General features: G+C 30.2%; 1 protein-coding gene and 1 pseudogene across 1 annotated transcript; both read left to right on the top strand.

Annotated features, from left to right (window-relative positions):
• Positions 1 to 5,775: 5,775 nt before the first annotated feature.
• Positions 5,776 to 8,033, top strand: LOC135955594 (uncharacterized). The gene is made up of 2 exons (XM_065505948.1): positions 5,776 to 5,866; positions 7,483 to 8,033. The coding sequence occupies exons 1-2, from the start codon at positions 5,776 to 5,778 to the stop codon at positions 8,031 to 8,033; spliced, it is 642 nt and encodes a 213-aa protein (XP_065362020.1).
• Positions 8,034 to 11,893: 3,860 nt separating this feature from the next.
• On the top strand, positions 11,894 to 13,955 carry LOC135955593 (uncharacterized; annotated as a pseudogene).
• Positions 13,956 to 25,136: the final 11,181 nt, after the last annotated feature.

The following is a 25,136-nucleotide window of genomic DNA, read 5'->3' as shown; positions in this document are numbered from 1 at the left end:
TTTTAAACCCCGATATTTTCGTGGAAATATTTCAAGGAAACATTTTGGTCCTTCGAACCGGATTGAAACCCCCGAGGCCTTGAGATATTTCATGACAATATTTTTATTTTCAGAAAACCCAGGAATTTTCCCCCAAACCCTTTGGATATATTTTAATTAAAACCCCCCTTACCCACAAAACCAAGGAAAAAAGGTACGTTATTCAATTTAAAAGTGAATAAAACCAGGGTTTAAAATTAGTTAAACGTTTTTTACATTTGACTACCGACTGCGCAATAAATATGAATCGTTTTCATATTAATGTGCACAAATACTGAAAATATACAAACTATAAACCAATGCCATATATGCACAAGCTTCATGGTAGAAATATTTGTCGCAGTTTTTCCAAAAATATTTTGCCTTACACAATATTTTACGTTGCAGCTAGAAGACAAAATGAAAATTTTTCATTTTTAAAACATTTGCTGCCTAAATATATGTATATTTTTGGTTAGCAAAAACAAATGAAATTGCTTGTGTATAATATACAAAAAATTTACTACAAAAACATCATACATGCAAACAAATTGCAGCGTGAAACCCATAAACTGCAAACGATATGCGCAGTGAAAAATTCAAACAATGAAAATATGGAAGATGCTAAAAGTAGACTGCCAAACCATACGAAGTTGAAAAATGTAAAATACGAAATTGTGCAAAGTTAAAAATGTTTATTTTTAAAATATTTCCGCCGCATATATGGTTTTGTTTTGCCGCATATAGTCATTGAGTAGAAAAATGTGAAAAAAACTATGAAGTTGATTTGGGTGTACAAAATAAAAAATTGTATTGAAATGTGTGTTAATAAAGAATTTTAGTGCAATAAAATAGAAGTTTTATTTTTTGAGGTATGTAATTGTATGTATTGTGAAAGATAGCAATGCAGTGAAAATTAAATTAAATAAGATTCTGGACAAAGGATAGCTAGCGGAGGATATTATTATTGAATTTTTTGATTGATTGGCTTTTTTAAAACGAATTCAAATGTATTCATGCTGGTGGTAATAGGAGTCCAGAAAAATTAGTAAGAAAAAAAAATAATTTTGTATGTAAAGCGGTTAAAAAAGGATATATAATGCAACAACAAAATGTGACAACAACAGCCAAATACCATAAATATCATTCATTTTATGAATAAAATCTATCATAATAAAGTGTTGTACATTCAAATCTTTCGTAAAATTTGTAACAGGAGAACAAACAAAAAAATAAGCAGCATAGAAAATAATTGCGGAAGAACAATTTTATGTGTAAGATATAATGCAAAAAAGGCACAGGTATAATTACAACAGGAGCAAAAGGAAATTAACTGCAACAACATCAACTTATACACACAAGTAGGTAATTATGATATAAAATTGCTGTTTGTGTGTACATACAACAACAATTTATGCAAAAATCATAAACAAATACATAAATAGGTTCAATCGTGATCGTGAGTGATTTTGTAGCAGGAGAAAAAAGGATAAAGAGGAATGATAGAAAATGTAAGCATCAACAAAAGAAAGGAAAAGAGTTAAAAAGGGATAGAAAATGCAACAACCAGAAGGACACATAGATGAAAGCAAGAATAATTTATCACTACAAATGAATACAAAGAGGTTATAAATAACAGGAGATACGAAATTTAAGAAAGTTCTTGAAAATATAATTCTGCAATGAAGAAAATTTTACTGTATACAAATATCAAGTGAGAGCGAAAATGATCGACTTTGATTGTGTTTTTAAATGCTCATTCATATGTATCCATTCGTAGTATTTCTAACAGGAGAACAAAAAAACAAATAAGCAACAGAGAACAAATTATGCAACGAAGGCACAACAAATTTTTTACATAGGCACGAGTGCAGCAGGAGAAAAAGGAAATACAACAACAACTACTTAACTACTACCTCAAGTAATTTTGAAATGCAACTGTTGTATGTGTGTCCTCTAGCTGCATAAAGCAACAACAACACATTCAAAAAATAGGAACAAATACAAAGCAAAGGAATTGCTAGACATGTGGTGGAGTACCGTTGCAATTAATTGCATTTTGTTGTTTCTTTACTGTTAATGTAGAAAATTAAAAAGTCAACAACAACTTGTGCAATCTGAAATGCAAATGAGTATGATTGGCTGAGCGTTTGTAACAGGAGTAAAATAAAAAAAAGTATAGAATGCTAAAAAAAAATATGTATTGTGAAGGATAGGAAAGCAGTGAAAGTACATTCAAGAAGGTTATGAGCAAAGGATAGCGGATGATATTATTATTGCATTGTTTGTGTAGAACTGATTTTTGTTGAATACCGTTACAGATCATTTTTTATTACGCATTTTGGTTTATTTTTAGATCGAGGAATTTTTGTCATGTACACTGAGTTGTTGTTTTTTGTAAAGGATTTTTGTGCTTATTTGTTTTTTTATTATTTGTACACTTGTCATTGTGTAATTCCTTTATTTGTTCACTTGTCATTGTGAAATTCCTTTGCTTTGTATTTGTTCCTATTTTTTGAATGTATTGTTGCTTTATGCAGCTAGAGGACACACAAACCACAGTTGTATTTCAAAATTACTTGAGGTAGTAGTTAAGTAGTTGTTATTGTATTTCCTTTTTCTCCTGCTGCACTCGTGCCTATGTAAAAAATTTGTTGAGCCTTCGTTGTATAATGTTCTCTGTTGCTTATTTGTTTTTTTGTTCTCCTGTTAGAAATACTACGAATGGATACATATGAATGAACATTTAAAAACACAAACAAAGTCGATCATTTACGCTCTCACTTGATATTTGTATACAGTAAAATTTTCTTCATTGCAGAATTATATTTTCAGGAACTTTCTTAAATTTCTTATCTCCTGTTATTTATAACCTCTTTGTATTCATTTGTAGTGATAAATTATTCTTGCTTTCATTCATGTGTCCTTCCATAATCTGGTTGTTGCATTTTCTATCCCTTTTTAACTCTTTTCATTTCTTTTGTTGATGCTTACATTTTCTATCATTCCTCTTTATCCTTTTTTCTCCTGCTACAAAATCACTCACGATCACGATTGAACCTATTTATGTATTTGTTTATGATTTTTGCATAAATTGTTGTTGTATGTACATACAAACAGCAATTTTATATCATAATTACCTACTTGTGTGTATAAGTTGATGTTGTTGCAGTTAATTTCGATTTGCTCCTGTTGTACTTATACCTGTGCCTTTTTTGCATTATATCTTACACATAAAATTGTTCTTCCACAATTATTTTCTATGCTGCTTATTTTTTTGTTTGTTCTCCTGTTACAAATTTTACGAAAGGAAACATTTGAATGTACAAGATTTTATTCATAAAATGACTGATCCTGTTATTTATGGTATTTTGTTTTTCTTACATTTTGTTGTTGCATTATATATCCTTTTTTAACCGCTTTACATACAAAATTATTTTTTTTCTTACTAATTTTTCTGGACTCCTATTACCACCAGCATAAATACATTTGAATTCGTATTAAAAAAGCCAATCAATCAAAAAATTCAATAATAATATCCTCCGCTAGCTATCCTTTGTCCAGAATCTTATTTAATTTAATTTTCACTGCATTGCTATCTTTCACAATACATACAATTACATACCTCAAAAAATAAAACTTCTATTTTATTGCACTAAAATTCTTTATTAACACACATTTCAATACAATTTTTTATTTTGTACACCCAAATCAACTTCATAGTTTTTTTCACATTTTTCTACTCAATGACTATATGCGGCAAAACAAAACCATATATGCGGCGGAAATATTTTAAAAATAAACATTTTCGCTTTAAACATTTTTAACTTTGCACAATTTCGTATTTTACATTTTTCAACTTCGTATGGTTTGGCAGTCTACTTTTAGCATCTTCCATATTTTCATTGTTTGAATTTTTCACTGCGCATATCGTTTGCAGTTTATGGGTTTCACGCTGCAATTTGTTTGCATGTATGATGTTTTTGTAGTAAATTTTTTGTATATTATACACAAGCAATTTCATTTGTTTTTGCTAACCAAAAATATACATATATTTAGGCAGCAAATGTTTTAAAAATGAAAAATTTTCATTTTGTCTTCTAGCTGCAACGTAAAATATTGTGTAAGGCAAAATATTTTTGGAAAAACTGCGACAAATATTTCTACCATGAAGCTTGTGCATATATGGAATTCGTAAATAGTATTTATATTTTTAGTATGTATACAATTAAATATTATCTTGTTAAATATTTGTTGCAGTTTTCATGTAAAATTATGATTTTTTTTGCAATTTTTTGACTAATATAGTAGTAATTTTAAACTCTGAATAAAACAAATAGAAAAAGTGACAATAAAAAAAGTTTTTATAAAAAATGTAAAGAATGACCAACAAGTGAAAAAATTGCAATTTGCCGTCGGCAAAACACAAACGATTTTTTTTTCTCTCTCTACTCAGTGCATTCTTTTTTTCTCTCCTCACTTTTTTTGCCCTTGCTTTAATTTATTTTTTTTAACTGTGTTTGACTCCAAAAATAAAAGAAAAAGAACTCTTATATTGTGTGGATTTTTCATATATTTATTCACAGTGTTTATTCCCTTATTACCCGTGTTATTCTTTTATTTAAAAGTGATATTTTTATTTACTTCAGTGTTTTTGTTGTTTTGTTAATCCCAGCTTATTCTCTGTTAACTCTGCTGTTAACAAAAGCTTTAATAGTGATACGTTTTTTACTCAACTGTGTTGATCTAAACGAATATAGCACAAAAGAGAATAAAGAAGAAAAACATTTTACTCGCTAGTTTAATTGCATAAGACTGTCGATTAAAATAAAAATTAAATTATTTTGTGAATTTTTTATTTTGTGATATTTTAATAATATGAAATAAATAATAATAAAAATATAATTTTAATAAACCCAATATAAAGTGAGTGTGTTATTTATTGTAATAAAACAATAATAACATTGAAAAAATTTACAGTGCAATTGTTGGTTGTTTTTTATTTTCTCTTTTGCTTTATATTGTCACTTACGCTAGTGCTGCAATATTTTAATCGTGCGAATAAACCTGTTACCGTGTATTTTATCGTAATAAAGTGCATTTTTACTAATTTTCTTGATATTTAACCAGTGAAAATAAATTAATTGAGCATTTTAAATTAAAATTTAACCCGTGAATAAAATATAATTGAAAAATAATTATTTTTAGTGAAAATTAATTATTTAATTTTATTCGAAAGTGAGTAACCGTTTATTCGTTTGCAGTAGTAGTGTATATTAAACATTTTTTATACCTTTTTTTTAATACTGAAAGTGCATTTACACTATAGAAAATCGTGGTTCAAATTATTTACCTAATTTTTTGAATATTTTTATCTTGAGAAAAAACGAACAACGTGTAAATTAACTTTCTTATTTAATATTTTACATATTTAACCCATTATTTTTGTGGAATTTGATTTGTGAATTCCTATTAACCCAAATATTTTTGAAATTTGTCATCTTTTTAAATTTTTTTTGAATTTTTTGAAACTTTTACTGGTTTTTTTTTGTCGATTTTCGATTTTACTCAGTATTTCAAACCCTCGTATTTCAAACAATCGTGATAAAATTCAAAATTTTAAATTATTTAAAGATTAGTTTTGTTTATTTTTTTTTAATTTTAAACAATTTTTCCCTATTTTTGATTATTTTTAAATTTTGTTACTCGATTTTTCTTGCTTTTTTCAAAATTACCCGATATTTTTTAAGATCAAAAATGGACATGTCCGCATTGATTCGTAATGCCGATCGTTTGGCAGAATTTGAGGCTCATATTTCGATAATACCCGTCGGTGAACATCGAATTGGTTCGTTAAGTAGCCACGAAAAAGAATTAAACCGTTTATGGGAAGCAGTGATGTTAACCGTACGGTAATCACCGTATTGTACGGTAATTTAGACCTCCGTACGGTAGGCAGGTAATTTCTACATTTGTACGGTAATTTTAAAAAGTTTAAATTTTTAAAAATTATATCCTAAACCTTATATTTCCATAATGTGTCTACATATAATGTACATATTTCTCAACTACCACTAGACAAAATATATCTACGCGGTAAAGTAATCGCAAGTCTTTCAAGTATGAATATTTCAACATACAAATTAGTATTAAAAACTGATCGTAATAAATCCTAAATTGTTCGATACCAATATTTCTATAATTCCTTTAGTTTTGCATTTCCCAGAAGCTGTTGAAATGGATGAATTTAAATAAATAGATACGGAATTTATATTATAAGGCAAATAAATGATGTTGATAAAAATGGCATTCTGCTGTTTTACAAACATGGTCCTATATTCTTTGATATTCACGAAAATTACTTTTTGATAGTAAAATGTTCAGTAAAACAGCCCTCATCTATGGTGTGAATTTCTTGCAACCTATTGTCTTTTGCTGTTTTATTTGCATTTTTGTTATTTCTATATGTTATACAATTATTTTTTTCCGAATGCAAAAGCCTCTATCTTTTCAAATATTTTTTTGGAATAATTTCTTCTTGCAATTCATGTTTTCCTACTAATTTTTGAATGCTGAACATGAATTTTGCATTTTTCAATCATTTAAAAAAATTAATTACCATGAAAATATTTTACCATTTTGTTTTTGGAAAATATAATTTCCATGGCATAAATATAAATGGTTAAAGTTGGAGTTTGCTTAAAAAGTGTCTACTTTTAAAGTTTTTTTTTATCTTATGTTGTATTATTAGCCGTTATCTTAAATAAATCACGTTAAAAACTGACAGATGGCATAAATGAGTAATAACAACAACTGTGATCGAATAAGACAAATTTACTGTGATATTTTATTTATTTTTGCATACATTTATTTTAATATTTTTAAGTTTTGTGTTGTGTTGTCCACTTATACAAAAAACTGTGATATATTTTATAAATGATGTAAACTTGACAAAAAAGATTATATATTAAAATAAAATTCAATCCCTGAAGAAGTTGGAAATAATACCAACGAAACGTCGGATTATATTGAAAATGATATAAATAATCTTTTATTTACATCAAATCACTGACCTTGAAAGCCTGTATATAGGAAACTATATAACTATCTATGAAATCAAAATAATTTAATTCTATTAAAATGCAAAATCCTCTATATTTTAATTTTTATATACACATTGAATATTTTGAGAAGAAAACCCGAATTTTAATAACTCAAGTAATACGCGACAAAAAACAGTTTTTTGGCTTTCCTGAAAAGTTGTTTTTTAAGATAGAGAGTTTTGAATATAGGCCCTCGATATATTGAATTATAAAAATAAACCTGTTTCAATAAGAAAGTATTATTATTTTTGTACTAAACTTTGGATACGGTAATTTTACCTAAAAAACGGTAATTTTTTTAGGGCTGTACGGTAATCGAAATTAAAAAGTTAACATCACTGATGGGAAGCTGTTCGTTCAGCATACGATACTTTGCTGATCGAAGCTGAACAATTGAAAACCCCACAGATTGTTGAGGTGAAGGCCAGATATATGGCTTCTTATAGTACATATACTCGTGGTATATCCATGATAACCACCTATTTGGACAATTTAAAAACTGCTACTAAGGCAGAAAAGTCCATTGATCAGGGAATAAATTCAATGCCATTTGTTCATTTACCCCCTTGCGACACCCCTATTTTCTATGGTGACTATAAGAACTGGCCTTCATTCCGAAACATGTTCTCAGCTTTGTATGGCAATAACCCCCGTTTAACCCCTGTACAGAAATTGTACTATTTGCTGCAGAAAACTGCAAAGGATGCTCATGATGTCATACAAACTGTTCCATTAACTAATGATGGCTATGCAGTGGCATGGAAAAAGTTAGTTGATACGTATGAGAACAAAGATGCTCTTATAAATGAACAGCTTCGAACTCTTTTTAGTATTAAACCCATTACCCAAGAAACTGGCCCGAATATTAGAAATCTGCAACGAACTCTTAATGATTGTATTAGGCATCTTTGACTATTAGAAGTTACTCCGGAAATATTTTATCACGTTATGTTAGTATATATTTGTGCTACAAAGTTACCCGAAAACACTTTAAGTCTCTGGGAACAGTCGAAGAAACTTTTTCCAAAATCTCCAAAGTGGGAGGATATGGACGCTTTTTTGACAGCTCATTTTAAAACTCTTGAGTCGATTTCTGATATAAGACAGTCTAACCCAGTTCAAAACATGAACAAAACCCCGAACACATTACCACGAAAGAACTCGAGTTTTAATGCTAAGAAATCATTTAATGACTCTACAAAAGTTCAAAGTTTTGCGACAAAAACTAACCCTAGTTCCACAGTTTGTCGTTGTTTCCTTTATCAAAGCTCACACCCCCTTAGACTTTGTCCAAACTTCTTGAGTCAGATTGTCGATGATAGAATGTCAACCGTAAAGAGACTTAGGTGTTTTTCAAATTGTTTGGCGACTTCTCACGATTTTAAGAATTGTAGAAGTACAATTATCAACCCAATTTCCTATAGCTTCCTGTACTAATGTACCATTACAACCCCCTTATAATATTAACCCGATTCCAGCAAGCACCCAAAATCAACCCCCTCTTAATTTTACCCCTTCAACATCTGCAGCGGCTCAAAACGTTCATACGTATGCCGCACATTTGAGCCCTAACCCCCATTCCACAGTCCTGTTGGGCTCGGCTATTTGTATAGTCCATGTGAACGATCTCAGATGTGCGGCTCGAGCGCTAGTTGACCCTGGTTCGCAAGGCAGCTTTATCTCTAGGAGATTACAAAGGAAGCTTTCTATACCAACATTTTCAGTACCATCGACAAATTTCACTGGTATGATGGATTGCTTGGCTGAAAATTCCTCTACTATGTGCGTTCTTTCTGTCGGATCTGTCGGTTGCCCTCGTGTACCCTTTCAGATATCGTAAACTCTAGTTTTCCCGATATTACCATGACCGACGTCATGTGTACCCGTATGGATATCCTATTTGGAGGAAATGTTTATCCAAAAATTTTAACCTCGGATGTTAGAAAGCATCCAAAATGGCAACCTGATCGCCCAAAGAACAGTTTTCGGTTGGATAGTAACTGGTGAGGTATTTCAATCGGAGCCCATGTACACCCTTGCAACGTTTTGCAACCAAGTTGAGTTGAACGCCCAACTTGCTCGTTTTTGGGAACTTGAAGAAGTTTCACAAGCCACACGATGGTCCGAAAGCGAAGAAATTTGTGAGGAGCTTTACCGGACTACTACTTATAGAAACCCCGATGGTCGCTATGTACATTAGGAGATTCTCGACATAGTGCTTTGTCCCAGAAATGAAACTCGACTTTTAAAGAACCCCGAATTGAAATCACAGTATGACACTGTGATTAGCGAGTATTTTGAAATGGGACATATCAAAGCAGTTAATCCCACTGATTCAAAAGCGACTAGTTATTATTTACCGCATCATGCAGTATTTAAACCCGACAGTTTGACCACCAAACTCCGTGTGGTATTTAACGCCTCAAACCCATCCTCCAATGGCGTAAGCCTTAATAATATATTATACCCCGGTCCTGTTTTACAGGCAGACCTTACGGTCTTAATCCTCCAATGGCGACTCTTTCGTTACGTTTTTAACGCTGACATTGAGAAAATGTATCGCCAAATTTTAATTCATCCCGAACAAACACAATTTCAGCGGATCTTTTACCGCAATAATCCCGAAGCTGATATAAAGGACTATGAGCTAAATACAGTCACATTTGGAGTGAATTGTGCACCGTATTTAGCGATTCGAACTCTTTTACAATTGGCCAACGATTGTGAACCCCAAAGTCCGTTAGCATCTCAAATTTTGAAAACCCAAATGTATGTCGATGACGTACTTTCTGGCTCTCATGAGCTAGAAGACGCTTTTGAGAGACGTAATGAACTCACCCATGTTCTCGAATCGGCCGGTTTCGTTTTACGAAAATGGACTGCCAATCATATACGTCTCTTAGAAGATTTACCCCGTGAGAATCTGCTTGATGCAGACTTCTTAAAATTTGCAGATGCTAGCACAACAAAAACCCTGGGCTTGCGATGGAATGCTGATACTGACAGTTTATACTTCCGACTTATATCGCAGCCACACCGGGATATTGTGACAAAACGTGCTGTCTTGTCAGAAATAGCTAAGCTATTTGACCCTGCCGGTTCGCTCTCTCCAAAAATTATTGTTGCAAAAATTATAATGCAACAAATATGGAAAGACAAGACAGATTGGGATGAAAGTTTAAAAACCTTAACCCTTGTGCAATGGCGCTCATTTTTAAATGTTTACCCGAATATTGAGAAAATTAACATTCCAAGATGGGTTAATTTTCACCCGAGTCATGAAATTGAACTTCATGCATTTTATGTTCGAAGTATTTCGGCGAATGAAATCACTTCACATTTACTCTCTGCAAAGACGAAGGTAGCTCCTGTTAAGTCTGAAACATTACCCCGTTTAGAACTTTGTGGAGCGGCTTTGATGGCAAACATGGTGGAATCTTTGTGTAGTCAATTAAATCTAGACAAGAGAAAGATTTATATGCGACCGATTCTACTATAGTTTTATCTTGGCTCAAAAAACCCCCGTGTCATTGGCCAACCTTTGTCAAGAACAGAGTTGCACTAATAGTAAAGAAAGTAGGTAACGAAAATTGGTTTCATGTTGATTCCAAAGATAACCTCGCAGATCTCGCAAGTCGTGGAACTCTTGCTCGAGATTTAGTAGATAACCCCTTATCCCTCGTGGTTACGACAACCGCGAGAATACTGGCCACAAAATATCGTTACCGAACATCTACATTTAGAAGTTCAATATTTTTCTGTTCAGACTGAACAAAAATTTGACATACTGGAACGTTTTTCAGATTTACCCCGTGTAATGCGAATTATTTCGTATTGGTTCAGGTGTTTACAGTATTTGAAAGCCTGAAAATGCTTGTACAACACTTTAGATTTAACCCAATCAGAAATGAGATTTACTCGTGATCGATTAGTTCTAGTATGTCAAAAGAATTATATACCCGAATATTCTTTACTCTCAAAAGGTAAACCCATATCTTCCAAGAGTAATTTACTCAATTTGAACCTGTTTATTCACTCGAATGGTTTTGTCAGAATCAATGGACGATTAGTTCGATCACCTGGCTTAACATACGATGAGAGTTACCCTAAAATTCTGCCTTATACAGCCCGTTTTACTCGTTTGTTTGTTGAACATGTTCACAAGTGCTCTGCCCATGGTGGCCATTCATTAAGGCTCAGATTAGTTAGAAATGAGTTTTGGGTCCCGAAACTAAAGAATCTAATTCGTACAGTTATTTTCAATTGTAAGGAATGTACTATTTATCGAAAGAAAACCGGTCAGCAGATTATGGCTGCTTTACACCCTGAACGTGCGTCTCTTTCGAGACCGTTTACCCATACAGGTTTAGATTTCGCAGGTCCGTTCGACATAAAATCCTACATTGGTAGAGGTTGCCGAATAACAAAAGGTTATGTTCTCGTGTTTGTGTGTTTCGCCACAAAGGCGATTCACTTAGAGGCAACCGGTGATATGTCTACCGAAACATTTCTTGCAGCTTTTGCTCGTATTTTATCTCGTCGAGGTTGTCCTGCTCATGTTTACTCGGACAACGGAACTGCATTTGTCGGTGCTGCTAATTTACTGGAAGTTGACCGAAAGCAGTTTTTACTCCAATTGAGGCAAAAAGTACTTGTACGAAATATTTCTCAGCCAGTTGAATGGCATTTGGGAAGCCGGCGTTAGGAGTGTAAAAACTCATTTTCGCAAAATTCCGGGAATGCAAAAATTTACATTTGAGGATTTATCAACTATGTTAATCCGTATTGAAGCTTGCCTAAACTCAAGGCCATTACCTGCTATGAGCGATGATCCCCTTGATTTAGTTCCATTAACCCCTGGTCATATTTTGATTGGAGCGCCTCTTTTGGCACCCCCTGAACCCAATCATTCCGATCTTTCTTTGAGTATTGCTAATAGATGGCAGAAACTCAAAGTGCTCCATCATCAGTTTGCTCTGCAATGGAAAGAGGAATACCTCAAAGATCTCCATCGGCGAACTAAGTGGAAATATCCACAAAGGGACTTAAAAGTAGGAGATTTAGTTGTGATCCGTCAAGATAATTTACCCCCGAATGAATGGCGCTTAGGTAGGATAGAGAAGACTCATATAGGGCAAGATAGTAAGGTCCGCTCTGCGGACGTGAAAACAGCTTCGGGCATTTTTACCCGGCCCGTAGTGAAGCTTGTTCTCTTGCCAAAGTCAGAAACTGACTAATTTTTTTTCTCTATCTGCCTTTTTATTTAAATAATATAGCAAGATGTCAGGTGTGAATCGCCGCCTCGAAGTCAACAGCAACAACCCCAGCAGTATCTGCAAGGACAACCCCCTTACTATCAGAAGCAGCAGCAACAACCACTGACATATCAACAGCAACCCCATCCATATAACCCGCAACAACAAACCCCGGTCACAATTCTTATTTTACCCCGCAGAATCCTCAGCCTTCCTTGTTGCAGTATAGCAAGGGGCGGGGGCGCACAGTGTATATGACCAGTTTTATTTTTTTATTGTTCTCTCATTTTTGTATTTATAATATCACTTACATTTGTAAACCCCGAGAGTACGGTACGTACAAGTTGAAAAAACCCCCAAATCAAATAACTAATAAAAAAAACCCCATTTATATTTAAAAACCCGAAAAACTAATTGTATTTTTATTTTTTTTAAACCCCGATATTTTCGAGGAAATATTTCAAGTTTCTCGGTAATGAAGGATTACTTCAAATGGCCGAAAAGATGAAAAAAGATTTTTTCAGCCTTATAATTGACGAAACAACCGACATAGCAACAGAAAAATGTTTGGTTATTGCTGTACGCAAATTTAATAAAAACAAAGGGAAAACGGTTGACAATTTTTTCGATTGTTACAGCCAGACAATGGATCTGGCGAATGTATTTCCAATACAGTTTTGGCAGCTTTGGAAGAATATAAAATACTATTAAACAATTTTATTGGATTTGCAACAGATAACGCTTCATCAATGGAAAAGAAATTGTGTAGCAACATTGCTAAAAAATAAAATTCCCAATTTTTTTTACATTGGCTGCGTTTCCATTCCCATAACCTAATAAACAGTTCATCATTAACATGTATTCCTGATGAAGTAGAGCAATTACTTCCGAATATTTTCAAATATTTAAGAAGTTCAAAACGACAAATGGAATTTAAAGAACTCCAAAGAATTTTTGATGTACCTGAACATAAAATTTTAAGATTAAGTGAAACGAGATGGTTTTCTTTTGAGTCCGTGGCAGCAAGGATTTTGGAGCAGTGGGGAGTTTTACAACACTTCTTTATTCAAGCTCAATTCGAAGAGAAAAATGCTTCCAATTTGAAAAAAAATTTAGAAATTCAACAAGGTTTGTCCCCTACTACCAAAATATATTTGAAATTTTTAGTATATATTCTTAACATAATGAATAAATTTAATAAAAATTTTCAAAGCGTATCTTCGCAAATAATTTATCTTATATCAAGCACAAAAGATATTTTATTAGACATTTTTACAAATTTTTTAAAAAAGGAATTTATTAATAACTTTAAAATCGAAGAGGTAGATTTTATGAATGTTTTACATATTAAAGAAATAACTAATATGTATATATATTGGACATGAAGCTGAGGCAGATTTATATATCGAAAAAATATCAAAAAGTTGTACCATTGAAATAAAAACAAATATCTTAAATTTTTACCAAACGCTTTATAATGAAATAGTAACAAGAATTGATATAAATAATAAAAAAAAAACTTTCAGTTTTAGAATATATAGATCCATTCTTTCTAAGCTCAAATAAGGAGATTAATTAATAATATAGTTTCAGAATACAAAGATGTAATTACTCACCAGATATATTTATACAAGAATTATATATTTATACAAGTTTAAAAAACAGGTTTAATGATTATTTATATTATAATTTATATGAATTTGTAACATACAGTAGCCCAATAAAGTCTACATACAGGAAAAATAATTGTGTTACTTTAATTTAAAGGTTTTTTTAGCTTTTTTAATGAAATATATAATCTTATATAATCTTATCTTATATACGTCTTATGTCGATTTTAGCAAAAAAAATCAAATAACACGCAAAAGTTCACCGTTATTAGAGTTATTGATTCTGAGTAAAATAACGAAAATTTTATTTTAGGTCACGTTTACTTTTTTGTGGGCGTGGCTTTTAAGTTTCAAAATATTTTGAACATTAAAGCCCAAAAAAAAAATCGTTATTTGACTCAGAATCAAAAATTCTAATAAAGGTGAATTTACAAATACAGCTTTCAATATAAAAAATTTATTTGAATTACTGGATGTAGACTTTATTGGGCTACTGTATGTATTTACTCTGCCACATTGTAGTGCATCGGCGGAACGAGTATGTTCAGAATGAGTATTTTCACGTTAATGAAAAATAAATTATCCAACAGATTAAAAGTGGACTCATGCGAGTCTATGCTTTCGGCACAAAATGTATTAGATATGGACCTAGAAGATTGGATTCCGAGTGATGAGCTCATAAATAAATATAGATGTAATTAATCAAAAAAATAATTTAATCAAATGTAAATATAGTAATAGTAATATAGTAATTTTGTAAAATATGTATTTAAATTGTACTATTAATGTTGAAATATTACTATTTTTGAAAAAGTTACTACCACTTAAAAAAGTAATCAAAACTGCAAACAATTTAAATTTTATAAAAGTCGATTTTTTGAAGATGAAAATGTTCAAAATTAATATACATACATATATTAAATATATATAATTTGAAACACGAATTGAATTTCAAATAAGAACTTTTATATAATTTTCTGTATTTCTAAATAAACTGGTGTAACAGTGATCTCAGTTTAATATAAGTATATATTCATGCTTTAAAGTCATTATTTGAAATGTATCTCATTAATTTTTTCTTTTTATCTAGTTTTTAATTTGTTACTAAATTAGTAATTTTGTATAATTTTTTATTTACTTTTAATGGACTGTTTTTTAATTTTAATAATTATTGTGTTCTTTTTTTTGCTATTAATTTTCAAAGTTGTGAATTAAATAATATTTTATTTTTAAATATATGTTGTTCACAAATTTTCTATCATTTGGTTTTTTAAATTGTGACCAACATCTATAAATTTGTATAAAATAACATGTAAAAAAGCAACAAATCACAACAAATAATTTGTAACAAAATTAAAAATTTTCTTTAAGTTTTTGTTATTTATTACATAGTCTTTTTTGCCAAATCGTTATTATAAAAATTTGGAAAAATTACAAAAAAAAAAAGAAAATGAATTTGTCTATATGTACATTAACATCATTAAAAAATTCAATAAAAAAGTTTTTATCTAATTTTGTTTACTTTTTTTTCCTTTAAAAGTGTTGCCCCTTTTTGTGCGACTCCAACGGTAACGCTGCCCGCCATAAGAAATTTTCCTTATACATGATGCGCATTCTATATGATTTATGGCCCTAATAGTGTAATTCACTTGCGTTAAAGGCTTCTCCAACGCTGTTGTGAACGCGTAACAAAAAATATCAAATTTTATTAATCACTACGGCATTGCTTTTAGTCAACGCCGAAATATTACGATGTCACTTCTATTGTCAAATCTCTACGTAGCCGTGGTTGCCATTGTATAAGTTGATACTAAAATTTAAAATAAAAACTTACAAAAATATGTACTTACAGTGGTGGCCACCAATTTAAGACAAATACTTGAATTTTTTTCATCAACTGAATTTTAAGTGCTATAGAGCCAAAATAAAACGTCCTCTAAGGGTATGAAATTTATTATTAATGTTTCTAGTTTCTCAAAAATGTTTGGAAAAATCGGTAAAACATATATGGACAAAGATATGTGGAAATACGTTGACCCACTTCAGCGAACATCCGCTCTTAATAACATGATATGACCGAAACTAATGGAACTAAATATACGAAATTTGGTCTGAATATTTAATAATAATAAAAATATACTGATATAAATGTGAGAAAATATGTTTATTTAAAAAAAAATTTTGTTGGTCAAGTTGTAGAAAAATTTTATGTGTTCGTGGTGAATATGTATGAACACATGTATGAACATACATACATATTTGTGGAAATATTTGAAAAAATAATTGACAATTACATGGAATTTAGCAAACAATTTTTGTCTTAATTACCTGACCACCACTGTATATAGTGTTGGCAATGCTGTAAGCCAAACAGCTGTGTGGCGTTTATTTACTTCTTAATCCATAACATATTTGTAACAAAATAAATGTTAAAAACATAAAAACAAGTGATATAAATATGTTCTCGCTAATGGATATGTCGTCTTCTTCGGATGATGAAGACTCTTTGAGCATCCTCGACATATCTGTTAAAAAAAGGAGTTTTGTTCTAGCATCAACATTATCAATATGCCAAATAATGAGTAAGTAAAATAAACAGGGTTTACAATTGCTACTATATTAGCCGTCAATTGCAGTAAATATACATTTTTATCAATCTGCATACTAAAAATATAGTTACTATTTAGTATAAGTTTGTATAACTCTGCTAATATAAATTGCTATTACTATTCATATATTACTATACAAATTGCAATGTTAGTTTGCAATTTCTAGTAGCAGATACAACCAGTTGTCAACTCGTTATTGTAGCACAACATCCCAAATATATGTTCGTGCTATAGCAGCAATTTACATTTCTTTGGTTGCTCGGCTATAGTTGCATTGATATTTCTTGTTTTTTTTTTTGGCTATTTGGATGCTGCTAGTTATTTTATTGTCCAGTATGTGTAATGGACAAACTTATGTTGTGAATGCTTTGTTCAGTTTTTTGCTTTTATAAGCATAAACTAACAACGACAACACATAGAGATGACATTTGACTATTGGCGAACTGTGCTCTGATCAAGGTAATAGGACGATAGGAGCCATTGCAAATACTAGCGATCAGTCGGATGGGTGAGGTTCTTGTCACAGTTACCTCGCTTGCCAATATGGAAAATTTGCTACATAAATATTGTTGTAGACTCCTTATATACATGTATGGACCGGAATTGATCATATGAATTGAAGATGTCAAATAAACCCCATATTTAAATCAATTATACTGAACATCTAACAAAAATATCAACCGAAAACAATAAAAGTTAAAGAGTCTCTCCGAGGTATTATTTGGGTAGAGATGCGCTTCATAACCCTCCCTGCCATTGATCTTAGTAGCGCCAAATATTAAACTAAAATCCCAAACTCACCCTATTAATACATTCACATCACATTACAGTAAGAAAAAACTTAAATGAATTAGCAATACATATAATAATTCAATTTGTTGTAAAAAAAAAATGTTAACATTGTTTTCCTGAGTTGATAAAACTCGATTAAATTCTTAAAGAAAACTACATTACTATTGTTAACAGTCTTATTAAAATTAGTATATAAAAGAAACAATTATCAGACTATTTCAAGGAAACGCTTAAATATGAACTGTTCTTGTAGAAATCCCTAAAAAATTTACTTAATAACTAAACTAGAAAATCCCGAACAAGTATTTAGAGTTCAATGGATTTACTATAATTTCCCTTGTTTCAAATTTTAATATTTAATAATATTCAAATAGTGAACTTAGAAAATTCCAACAAAATAAAAATAGGAAATTAATGTTTACTTGTTTCGTTATATGTATACTATAATTAAACTTCAAATATTATTCTTTTATCTTTTAAATATTGGAAAATAATCATAACAAATAAATTTCTGCATTAAATTCAATTGAATGATAACCAAAACAACATTAGTTTAAGAAAAAAGAATTGAATCTGAATGTTTAAATTGTTATCATAATAATTAACATGAATCTCTGTTCTTAAATAAATTCAATGTTGTTTTGTTAACATTATTAGCTAAACATACGTACATACATAGATTAAGAATAATTGCATGTTTTTTTCTCACTCACCGAAATTGAAATGTTTATATGTTTATACAGCTATTGTAGAGGCCTCTGCAACCAAGGTTGCCAACTCTTCAGCTCAGAAAATGGCTAGATTTTGAATTAAAAATGGCTAGAAATGGCTAAAACCCAAAAATAACTGAATACAAATTCATAAATATTACATTTCTTATGTGTTACATTTACACTGACAGTTTTCAAAAATAATTTTTACCGACTTCGTGTTAATGGGGTTTAGCATATTAACCCCCATTTTCTCAATCTCCGGTTATCGTTTTTCGTAACGATATACTTCCAGTTAATAGAATTTTTGTATGAGAACTGTCAGTATATCATCACCATAAAAAATAACCAGAGATTGAGAAAATGGGGATAAGGATTAATATGCCTGATATGTTTGCTTTGGAAACAATTTCGAAGCCTGTTTTCATAAAATCAATAATATTCTCATCAAATCATTACTAGACGAATTTGTTTAAAAAGTTTCTTTGTCATTTGATAAAAAATATTGTTTTATTTTTAAAAAATTCCAAAAATGTTTAAGAAAATTATAAAATAAAAATGGCTAAAGGCTCCATTAGTCTTTGTGTTCTGTAACGTTTCTGTTCTGTGCCGTTCTGAATGCTGTTATATTGTAGTTAGTTTTTCCGTAAGATCGTATCAGCTGTTTTTAAAATAATAACCAAAAAACCATCTTGGTGATTTTGTTACTATTTATATTTTGTTTTTTGTATTTAGACCTTCAACATATTATTGTGAACATTTTTATAAATACATATATTTTTATACCCTACACCACCATAGTGGGGAGGGTATTATGCGTTTGTGCAGATGTTTGTAACGTCCAAAAATATTAGTCTAGCACCCACCTTAAAGTATACCGATCGACTTAGAATCACTTTCTGAGTCGATTAAACGATGTCCGTCCGTCCGTCCGTCCGTCCGTCTGGTTGGCTGGCTGGCTGTCCATGTAAACCTTGTGCGCAAAGTACAGGTCGCAATTTTGAATATATTTCGATAAAATTTGGTACATATAATTTTTTCGGCCCAAGGACGAACCCTATTGAAACTGGCTGAAATCGGTCCATTATTTCATATAGCCCCCATACAAATGTCCTCCCGAAATTGGACTTTATCGGTCATAAATGTTTATTTATATATGTATCTACACAAATTTCGCTCCAAATAACTTTTATACATACGAAATTCATGTCACCAAATTTTATTACGATCGGTGCATAATTAGTCATAGCTCCCATATAAGACCCGCTTCCGAAAATCACTTTAACGTGCATAAATCGCTTAAAAATGTTGGTATACACACAAAATTCAACATAGTTAACTTTAATATAGACATAAATCACACGACCTAATTTTATGGTGATCGGTCCATAATTGGTCATAGCTCCCATATAAGGCCCACTTCCAAAAATCACTCAAAAATATAAATTATTGATATTTTAAAAGAAAAATATTTTTACTCATTTACTTGGTGTAGGGTATTATATGGTCGGGCTTGACCGACCATACTTTCTTACTTGTTTGTTAATGATTTAATGTAAACTAATATTTTTACATACATAGTACATACATTAAAAGAAATTTATATTTATTTTATTAAATTTCCATGTTTTTTTGAAAATATTATATTTTTTATTCTTTTGTTAATAATAAATATTTCTCTTTCACAAATGTTGGCACCACTGCTTTCATATTGGTGGCATTTTTGTGTATATATGATATCAGCTGTTTTAGCTGTCACTTAACGTTGCGGACAAAATTCTGTTTTCAACAGATTCATCCGCAACAGAACGGCAACGTTACAGAAAAACTAACGACATACACAACTTTCCCTATGCTAAAAACAAAACAGCTGATTCGGAACGGAACGGAACGTACAAACTAACTAGGCCTTAAGACAAAATAAAATGGCTAGATCTTCCGGCTAGATTAAATCTAGCCATTTTTTATGGCTAAATGAAAATAAAATCGCTAGAACTAGCCGGAAAATGGCTAAATTGGCAACCTTGTCTGCAACTGCTTGTACTGGAGAAAAAAATATGTATGTAGGAATGTGACACGCTGGTATTATTAAGGGTATTCGCTGCAGACAATTATTTTGTGATACTTAGGCTATAGAAAAATTATAATTATATTTAAATTATGTACTTAATCTTATTTAAACAACTTAAAAAGAAATTTTCATGTGCAATATTTTAATTTTAGAGTATTTTATTAGATTTAGGCAAGGTAAATTATTAAAATTTTATATTTTGTTTTTCTTTATAGAACTTTTATTTTGTGGATGTATACTAGTTTTATCGTTTCTTGTTTTCGGATTTAACTTTCACATATTCATTTATTTATGTTTAAGGATTTTTTTATAATTTTTATCGAAATATGCACGAAAATTTATTTTTAAGTAGTAATTTTTTTTTCTTTTTCTTAAATTTAATTAACACTATAGTTACGTGTATGTTCAAATACTATCATCTTAATGCTTCCCAATGATGTTAGGCTCAATTTCACTCCAGGAGCAAACCCATTAGGTGTTGTGGGTAGTGTGAAAGATTTGGGGTTGTTGATATTAACACAATAGATTTCTTCCTCAATTGAATTTCCGGATCCTTATTTTAATGTTTTCAATTGATGTTTAATAAAAGTTTTTCTTTTCTTTTTTTCAACGTTCCATATTTAATAAGTATTATGCGTAATAGAAAAATGTTCGTCTCTTCGGGGTACAAAAAATGATATGCGCTGGAGCGGTTATCAACTCTTACTTCTCTCCCCTTTTACTCAATAATTCATTAGGAATTTATGGAATTTTAAATGCACATATCAACATACGTAGCTATTGATCACCGCTTGCTGTTAACGTGAGCAAAAGCTTAACAGACGTATATGGGGGATTTCATGTCAAGTGAACCAACTTTTGAAATCGATGTCTTCCGATCGGGATGAAATTTGCACCAAGGTTAGCTCTATTGGATAGTAACTCAGACACAATTTTTCAACAACATCGGTCGAGAACTCTCTGAGTTATAGGGGGTAAAATTTTGACAATTTGGTCAAACAGGGGTTTTTTCTTATCCATGTAACTTATTACCTATTGTTCTTAGCAAAATGTGTTCCAAATAGTATAGATAGCTATTTCTTCGATCTTTCGAAAAAAAATATTTTAAAAAAAAAATAAAAAATTTTTAATATTTTTTTTCCGAAATCAAAAACTTTTTTGACTTTTTTTTAAAATACGCTATTTTTTTTTATTTTTTTTTTTTTCTTAAAATAAAGTTTAGATATTTTCCTTGAACACCTACTTGGTCGCTTAGTGGGATGCGAGTGGGATATCTATCAAAATAAATATTTTGTAACTCAAAACATAAAATTTTTGACTTTTTTTGCAAAATCAAAAACTTTGTTGACTTTTTTTTTTCAAAATGGACCCTTTTTTAATCTTTTTTTTTAGGTCAAACAAAAGCTTAGATATTATCCTTGAAGACCCTTTTGGTCGCTTAGTGGGATGCGAGTGGGATATCTATCAAAATAAATATTTTTTAACTCAAGACTTACAATTTTTGACTTTTTTTTTTGCAAATACGATTTTTTTTCCAAATGGGCCCTTTTTTTAAAATTTTTTTTGTAGTCAAAAGAAAGCTTAGGTCCATTCCTTTAAGATATTTTTAGTCCCTTAGTGGGATGCGAGTAGGATATCTATCAAAATAAATATTTTGTAACGCAAGACATACAATTTTTTAATTTTTTTTTGCAAAATCAAAATTTTTTTCCAATATGGGCCCTTTTTTAATTTTTTTTTTTGCTCAAAAGAAAGCCTAGGTCCATTCCTTTAAGATATTTTTAGTCCCTTAGTGGGATGCGAGTGGGATATCTATCAAAATAAATGTTTTAACACAAAAATTGTATATCTTGAGTTACAAAATATTTATTTTGATAGATATCCCACTCGTATCCCACTAAGGGACCTAAAATATCTTAAAGGAATGGACCTAAGCTTTCTTTTGACTAAAAAAAAATTTTTAAAAAAGGGCCCATTTTGAAAAAAAATTCGAATTTGCAAAAAAAAAGTCAATAATTGAATGTCTTGAGTTACAACATTTTTATTTTAATAGATATCCTACTCACATCTTCCTAAGTGACAAAATAGGTCTTAAAGGAAAAGACCTAAGCTTTCTTTTGAGCAAAAAAAATTTTTAAAAAAAAGTCCCATATTGGAAAAAAATTTCGATTTTGCAAAAAAAAATTAAAAAATTGTATGTCTTGCGTTACAAAATAATTATTTTGATAGATATCCCACTCGCATCCCACTAAGGGACTAAAAATATCTTAAAGGAATGGACCTAGGCTTTCTTTTGAGCAAAAAAAAAAAATTAAAAAAGGGCCCATATTGGAAAAAAATTTTGATTTTGCAAAAAAAAATTAAAAAATTGTATGTCTTGCGTTACAAAATATTTATTTTGATAGATATCCTACTCGCATCCCACTAAGGGACTAAAAATATCTTAAAGGAATGGACCTAAGCTTTCTTTTGACTACAAAAAAAATTTTAAAAAAAGGGCCCATTTGGAAAAAAAATCGTATTTGCAAAAAAAAAAGTCAAAAATTGTAAGTCTTGAGTTAAAAAATATTTATTTTGATAGATATCCCACTCGCATCCCACTAAGCGACCAAAAGGGTCTTCAAGGATAATATCTAAGCTTTTGTTTGACCTAAAAAAAAAGATTAAAAAAGGGTCCATTTTGAAAAAAAAAGTCAACAAAGTTTTTGATTTTGCAAAAAAAGTCAAAAATTTTATGTTTTGAGTTACAAAATATTTATTTTGATAGATATCCCACTCGCATCCCACTAAGCGACCAAGTAGGTGTTCAAGGAAAATATCTAAACTTTATTTTAAGAAAAAAAAAAAAATAAAAAAAAATAGCGTATTTTAAAAAAAAGTCAAAAAAGTTTTTGATTTCGGAAAAAAAATATTAAAAATTTTTTATTTTTTTTTTAAAATATTTTTTTTCGAAAGATCGAAGAAATAGCTATCTATACTATTTGGAACACATTTTGCTAAGAACAATAGGTAATAAGTTACATGGATAAGAAAAAACCCCTGTTTGACCAAATTGTCAAAATTTTACCCCCTATAACTCAGAGAGTTCTCGACCGATGTTGTTGAAAAATTGTGTCTGAGTTACTATCCAATAGAGCTAACCTTGGTGCAAATTTCATCCCGATCGGAAGACATCGATTTCAAAAGTTGGTTCACTTGACATGAAATCCCCCATATATAAATAGACTCATCATAAAAAGGAACAGTGGTGACTCACTGTATGAGTCCACCACGAAAAATATTAATGATTCCTAATGAAAGAAAATTGAATAGATATAAATGTAATGAAAATATATATTTCTTTATGACTTTACCTTGCGATAATAATGAACAAAAAAGGTAATTACTTTGATATTTCGGTTTCTTTGGGCGCACAAGAAAAACTAAGAGGTTCAACAAGATTATACCTTGTAATGAGGAATTTTTCCTACGGAAACAACAAGTTCCAAGATTTTCGGTTTAAAATGGATTATACAAAAAAAATCGATTGTTTACCTTAATTTTATTGAAATGTTAATTTCAAGAAATTCCTCTACAATGCAATTAGTAAATTTTTATAGTATTGCAAGCGTACCAATGTGTTCTTGATTAAAGGAAACCGGAAAAGGAGTTGTTCATAGAACATTATATATTAACACCTCTGTTATATGAAATGTCATAAACAAATTATTGCCACCTTTTTTTGTAATCATATTTTTTAACGAAGACAAGTTAACAAATTAAATACAATTTGTTACATACAAAATGCAATTGACATATGCAAATTTTTATTTGGTTGGATTTAAAGATATTCCAACTGGGAAGAATTGCAATTATTCATTAAATCTTAATAAAAAACAATTAATTTCATTTCGGTTTTAGTTTAAAGAAATATCCCTGGTGTTATTATTAGAAATATCTACTCTAATTGTATTTGTTTAAAAGTAATATTTCGTTATTTTATTCATAAAAAATATAACAAGCTATTAATATGCAGTTGTTTTTCTTTTGTTTAAAAAAATGTTTACAAAATAACATTGTATCCAGTTCACGTCAAGTGAACCAACTTTTGAAATCGATGTCTTCCGATCGCGATGAAATTTGCACCAATATTAGTTCTATTGGATAGTAATTCGGACACCATTTTTCAACAAGATCGGTCAAGAACTCTCTGAGTTATAGGAGGTCAAAATTTGACATTTTGGCCAAACAGGTGTTTTTTTATCCATATAACTTATTACCTATTGTTCTTAGCAAAATGTGTCCCAAATAGTTTAGATAGCTATTTATGCAATCTTTCGAAAAAAAAAATTAAAAAAATTTAATAAAATATTTTTGATTTTTTTTTTTTAAATCAAAAATATTTTTTTTCAAAATGGGCCCTTTTTATTTATTTTTTTTAAGAAAGCTTAGGTCTTTTCCTAAGCGACCTATATGGTCGCTTAGTGGGATGCGAGTGGGATATCTATCAAAAAAAATATTTTGTAACTCAAGATTTAAAATTTTTGAATTTTTTGCAAAATCAAAAACTTTGTTGACTTTTTTTAAAAAAATGGACCCATTTTTTAATTTTTTTTTTGCTCAGAAGAAAGCTTATGTGTTTTCCTTTAACACCCTTTTTGTCGCTTAGTGGGATGCGAGTGGGATATCTATAAAAAAATGTTTTGTAACTCAAGACATACAATTTTTTACTTTTTTTTGAAAAATCAAAAACATTTTTGACTTTTTTTTTCCAAAATGGACTCTTTTTTTATTAATTTTATTAATGGTCGCTTAGTGGGATGCGAGTGGGATATCTATCAAAAAAAATATTTTGTAAATCAAGATTTAAAATTTTTGAATTTTTTTGCAAAATCAAAAACTTTGTTGACTTTTTTTAAAAAAATGGACCCATTTTTTAATTTTTTTTTTGCTCAGAAGAAAGCTTAGGTCTTTTCCTTTAAAACCTTT

Source organism: Calliphora vicina, chromosome 3 (genome assembly GCF_958450345.1).
Source record: "Calliphora vicina chromosome 3, idCalVici1.1, whole genome shotgun sequence".
Taxonomy (NCBI): Eukaryota; Metazoa; Arthropoda; class Insecta; order Diptera; family Calliphoridae; genus Calliphora; species Calliphora vicina.
Note: the sequence above shows the minus strand (reverse complement) of the source record. Positions and strands in the feature narration are given on the sequence as shown.